The following is a 4,951-nucleotide window of genomic DNA, read 5'->3' as shown; positions in this document are numbered from 1 at the left end:
TTTTTTTCAGTTTGCGCACACGCCAGTTCAGTCTCTGGGTGTACAGTTTCTCCACAGTTCCAAACCAATGTGCGGAGTCTCCTGGCCACCGCTCCAGCCCCTCCTGGAGTGACTCCTTCATCCTCCAAGTCTCCAGAGTGGCCCCTATGCACCCAGCCTCTCCCCGATTCGTCAGCCCCTGGCCACCCAGACTGCTTCTCAGTCCCTGTGGTTTGGCCTTTTCCAGAATGGCCTAGGAATGGGAATGCTACTGTGGTAGCTTATTGGGTCTGGCTTCTTTCCCTTAGCAAAATGCATCTAGGATCCACCCAGGTTCGTGCGGGCATCACTGGCTCGTTCCCTTTTCTCGCTGGGTCTTCTGTTTGAAGGGACGACCAGCCTTGCTCTCCCCATGACGTGTTGAAGGCCGTCCCCGAAGGCTCGGTGTGTGAGTGATGGTGAATCAAGCAGTGAACCTGGCATGCAGGTTTCATGTGGATGTCAGTTTCCAAATCAGTGGGTTCAATATCTGTGACACCTTGGGGACACGTGGTTCAAGTCCACTGAGCTTTGTGAGCCACTACCCAGCTGGCTGCCAACGTGTCTGTGCCGTGTCATGTTCCCAGCAGACCTGGATGAGAGTTTCCAGGACCCATAATTCTCCCAGCGTTTGGTGCTGTCAGTGTTGTCTGGGTAGGCTCATGGGCCCTCCATCCTGCCACCCTCCCGTGGGTCCTACCACGGGTCCCCGTGGGTCAGGGAGAGCACCTTTCACCATTGTGCATGATTTTTTTTTTTTTTTTTTTTTTTTTTTGAGACGGAGTCTCGCTCTGTCGCCCAGGCTGGAGTGCAGTGGCGCAATCTCGGCTCACTGCAAGCTCCGCCTGCAGGGTTCACGCCATTCTCCTGCCTCAGCCTCTCCGAGTAGCTGGGACTACAGGCGCCCGCCACCACGCCCGGCTAATTTTTTGTATTTCTAGCAGAGACGGGGTTTCACTGTAGTCTCGATCTCCTGACCTCGTGATCCGCCCGCCTCGGCCTCCCAAAGTGCTGGGATTACAAGCGTGAGCCACCGCGCCCGGCCTTGTGCATGATTTTCTTTGCTGTCTTCTGTCTCCTCAGGATCCTCCTGGGCTCTGGCCCCACATGTTCCAGCCTGGTCCAGGGCTTGGAAACAGGGAGGTGCTCGGTTCATGGTGCCAGCTGCTCCTTGGGCCAGGAGAGATCTTGGCGGCTCTGTCATCCCTCCTGGGTGACCCTGGTTTCTGCTCCGGGGAAGTCCCCATCCCTCTCGTTCACCCCATCTCCACTGGGACCCTGTGGCTCCCGTAGGCTTATCTGGCTCCATATCGATGCCTGAAGAAGACATGGTTCTGGAGAGTCCTGCTAACATCCCGGTCGATCTGGTGGATGTGTTCAGATGACCTCTTGCCCTTCTCCTTCATGAGCTGTAGGGCAGGGCCAAGAGAAGGAAGCAGCCTCAGAACAGATGGAAGACTCCCTGCCCCAAATGGCAGTCAGCCCACCGTCAGCACTTTGGGAAAGAAGGTTTCCTTCTGCAGAAAGCTGCTTTTTGGCTTGTTACTGAAGCCAGGGAGGGTCACCAGAGCCGAGTTTTTCTGTCTGCGGTGACTGTATCACCATCTGTGCCCAGGGTGTTCATCTGACATTCCCCCTCACCCCCCCCCAACCAGGGTGGGCTTGGCGTTCCCTCCAGCTGGAGACCTGGATCCCTGACACGGCGTGTCCTGTTTGTTGTGCTCTGGCTGAGCGTACCTTGTATTTGCTGGGGTTTTTAAACTTGATTTCCTGAATGTTCAGGAGGACTGACCACGCCGGGCCCTGGATGTTCGTGGGAATTCACTCGTATATGCGATCTACGAGCCGTGGGCAGAAAACAATCTGGTGTCACAGGCCACGGGGTGACCCCAGTGAGGACCAGAGCCCGGGGATTCTGGGAATTGTCGGTTTTGGCCCCATGATTCCTCAGTAGAGGTGAGATCGAGCTGGGACAGGGTCTCCCTTCCCAGGACTGAAAGAGTGGATGGACACTCAGAGTTGAAACTCTGATCTGAACCTTTTTCTTCCTTCGGGTCACCAGGACATCCCTAGCCTTGAACTCCAGGTGGCCCGAGCCCTAGATTCAGATTCCCTCCCAGCAAGGTGACGCTTGCACGAATAGGCAGGCAATCTGGCGACCAGGCCTGCAGTCCTCTGGGCGAGGACAGTGTGCCACCCGCCCTCTGAGAGGCTGACGGTGCCAGGCCACAGCCATGGGTGCCTGTCCCCTGTCTCTGCAGCGAGTGCTTCCGGGGGTCTTTCCCTCCACACATTACCTTTTCGCTGTTCTTGTACGTCTCCCATTCGCCCAGCATCTCCAGCCACTTGCTGTTTCTCCTTGTCTCCCGCCGAATTCGCTGTCAAATGAGGAATGTTGGAGTTAGTGGAGCTGCCGGGCTTCCCAGAGCTGCCTGTGGATGCTGGGTCTTGGGCGCTGGAGCCCTGGTGGGACCCAGTTGGAAGGAGCCAGGGAAGGGCAGACCCTAAGGGCTGAGAGCCTTTGAGCAAATGAGCACCAGTGGGCTGGCTTTGGGACCCCGGGATGTGCCATCCTCAGGCCACAGACACAGCAGTCTTAGGTCCCAGCCTCTCGGTGGGGTCCTGACACAAGCGGGCAGCCACCCCCAAGCCAGGACTGTGGTTCTCACTTTGGAATTGTATCAAACTGCCAAAGTTAAATCAACCTGGGGTCAGGTCTCTGCTGCCCCTCCCAGTGACAGAGTGTTGCCCTCACCCGCCACCGCCCAGGCCAGCTGCTTCCTCTGCCTCACTGACCACCCGCCCAGTCCATACGTCCCTGGACCAGCCCCTCCATGCATCAGGCTCTTACCTTTGCCTCCCGCGCAGTCAGAGGAGGCAGCTCCGTCTCACTGTAAGGCAACCCAGGCAGCGCTGAGGACCTGCACAGGGCCTGGAGCCGCCCCAGCCTGGGAGCCGACCCCCAGAAAGGACTGGCTCTGTCCCTACCCAGCTCAGGGCTCAGCCCGGGGGAAGGCACAGGGAAGGGAGGACAAGGGCCTTCCTGTGGGGCTGACTCCCAGGAGGGGCAGGACCTGGGAGAAGAAGGAGTGCAGGGACAGCCTGGCCGGGGTTACCGGGGCCCCTGGCGTGGGGGGTGGTCAGGCTGCACAATGGGGCTACCCATCCTGGACTCGAGGTGGTGCTTTCTGCTGGAGCTGAGAAAGGTCGGCCCTGAGATGGGATGGGGGCCGCCCAAGGTGGGCGACCGGGCCCTGACAGGAATCCCTCAGGGATCGACCACATCACCCCCCAGGGTCAAGGGAGCCTGCCCTGAGACCTGCCCGGTGTACTCTGGGTGCACCAGGGGCCCATCCCACTTGACAGCCCCAAGGCTCTTGCAGGCTCTGACCTCCCAGCATCCACCTGCCTCTCCCTGCATCTGAGCCACACACCCTGCATTTCAGAAGTGGCACGGCTCATCAGCTCCCTCCCACCCTACTTCCCCCGGGATCCGCTGTCTCTCCATCCTCTGATCCCTGAGGGATGGGCTCCAGGCTGGGCTCCTCTTACCTGGCCCCAGATCCCTTCCCAGCACCAGACCCAGGGTCTTTAGTCACAAGCCCTGCTGCCTCCCCGGCCTCACCCTGAGATGCCTAGAGCGGGGCCCTGCCCGTCTTCTCCCCCATTCTCTTAGGGCCAAAGCCCCCACTGTCCCCACACCTTTCCCCCTTCCCCATGGGGACAATGAGGGCTGTAGCTCTAGGGAAATGGGGGAGGACAGGGGCAGGTGAGCTCTGAGAGACCTGCTGGACAACAGCCCCGAGGCTGGGCCAGGTATCTCCTCACCCTGTGGCCACAACCCTTGGATCTCACTGGGGTTGTCTCCTGGTAGACACGGCCAGACCCTCAGGCTGCCCCGCTCCTCTTGTGCTGACTTGCCGACAGAACTGCTGACAGCCCAGGGGCCTGATCTAGCCCAGTCTCCATTCCCACCGGCTCCCTAGATGGCCCTTGCACCTCTGGCCTAACAACAACCTCGGGCTGGACCTGCAGGGGAGCCAGGGGGGAGTTCTGACCCTGGAAAGGAGGTTGACCCGAGCTGGCGAGACATGTCCTGTGTCAGAAAGGCCTTTCTAAAAGCAAACCCATCCCTGAGCTGAGACAGATGCTTTAGGGGTGAGGGGAGCACAGAGGACTCACTGCACAATCCCAAACGGATCCATGTGTTCGAACATTCCGATAAGCACAGGCCCCTTGTCCTCTGGCAGCCCAGCTTGGTGCCCCTGTAACCCAGAGGGAGCCTTGGTGAGGGGTCCAAGGTAAAGGGTGCAAGGGCCTGGGGGTATTGGCCACCCGTCCCTGCCCTGTGCTCCTAGGGAACCCAGGACCCTTTGACCAGGGCGCACCGGAAGAGGCCTCCCTCCAAGAAGCAGACCGAACTGTACCTGTTCATATTTCCTGATGATGTCCTCTCGCTCCTGCGCCCGCCAACTATCCACATCCTCCACCACGTTCATCCTGTGAGACAAAATTGGCTAAAGGTTACACTGTACCCGACAGCTTCGGAGAACACCTGAACCGCTCCCAGCGGGCTCCCAGATGCTGGTTGGTTGTGTAACCTTCATTCCACCACTGCACTCTGGTAAAAAGGGGCCAAACCCCGTGGCCCACACCTCCATGGGTCTCTGCAGTCTGAAGCCGCAAGCAGGGGTGAGCATCTTCCCAAGGACTCGAGAAGAGTGGGACCTGGACAGAGAATCCCGTTTTCCCCTTATGCCATGACACGGGCACATACCTGCTCCAGCAGGTTGAGCGGTGTCCACCTGCCAAGGGTGAGGGGCCTGTGATGGGCTATTCCAGGGTTGTGGATGCGAACTGGGGTCAGGCACCAGAGGTCTCTGTAAGATCGGCCTCCTGGGATACTCAGGGCCACAGAGATGCCCAGTTTCCT

General features: G+C 59.2%; 1 protein-coding gene across 2 annotated transcripts; it reads right to left on the bottom strand.

Annotated features, from left to right (window-relative positions):
* Positions 1-13: 13 nt before the first annotated feature.
* LOC116465423 (TBC1 domain family member 3F-like) lies at positions 14-4,945 on the bottom strand. 2 transcript variants are annotated; one of them, XM_032148496.2, is made up of 7 exons: positions 4,796-4,945; positions 4,446-4,518; positions 4,201-4,283; positions 2,870-2,909; positions 2,316-2,396; positions 1,756-1,856; positions 14-1,427 (listed from the first exon to the last, which is right to left on the bottom strand). In XM_032148496.2, the coding sequence occupies exons 2-6, from the start codon at positions 4,515-4,517 to the stop codon at positions 1,797-1,799; spliced, it is 336 nt and encodes a 111-aa protein (XP_032004387.1). In that variant the 5' UTR covers position 4,518; positions 4,796-4,945; the 3' UTR covers positions 14-1,427; positions 1,756-1,796. The 2 variants fall into 2 exon arrangements, with proteins under 2 accessions (XP_032004387.1, XP_058291272.1); XM_058435289.1 differs by lacking the exon at positions 1,756-1,856.
* Between the last annotated feature and the right edge of the window lie 6 nt (positions 4,946-4,951).

Source organism: Hylobates moloch, unplaced genomic scaffold (assembly GCF_009828535.3).
Source record: "Hylobates moloch isolate HMO894 unplaced genomic scaffold, HMol_V3 SCAFFOLD_5076, whole genome shotgun sequence".
Taxonomy (NCBI): Eukaryota; Metazoa; Chordata; class Mammalia; order Primates; family Hylobatidae; genus Hylobates; species Hylobates moloch.
This window is presented reverse-complemented; position numbering and strand designations above follow the sequence as displayed.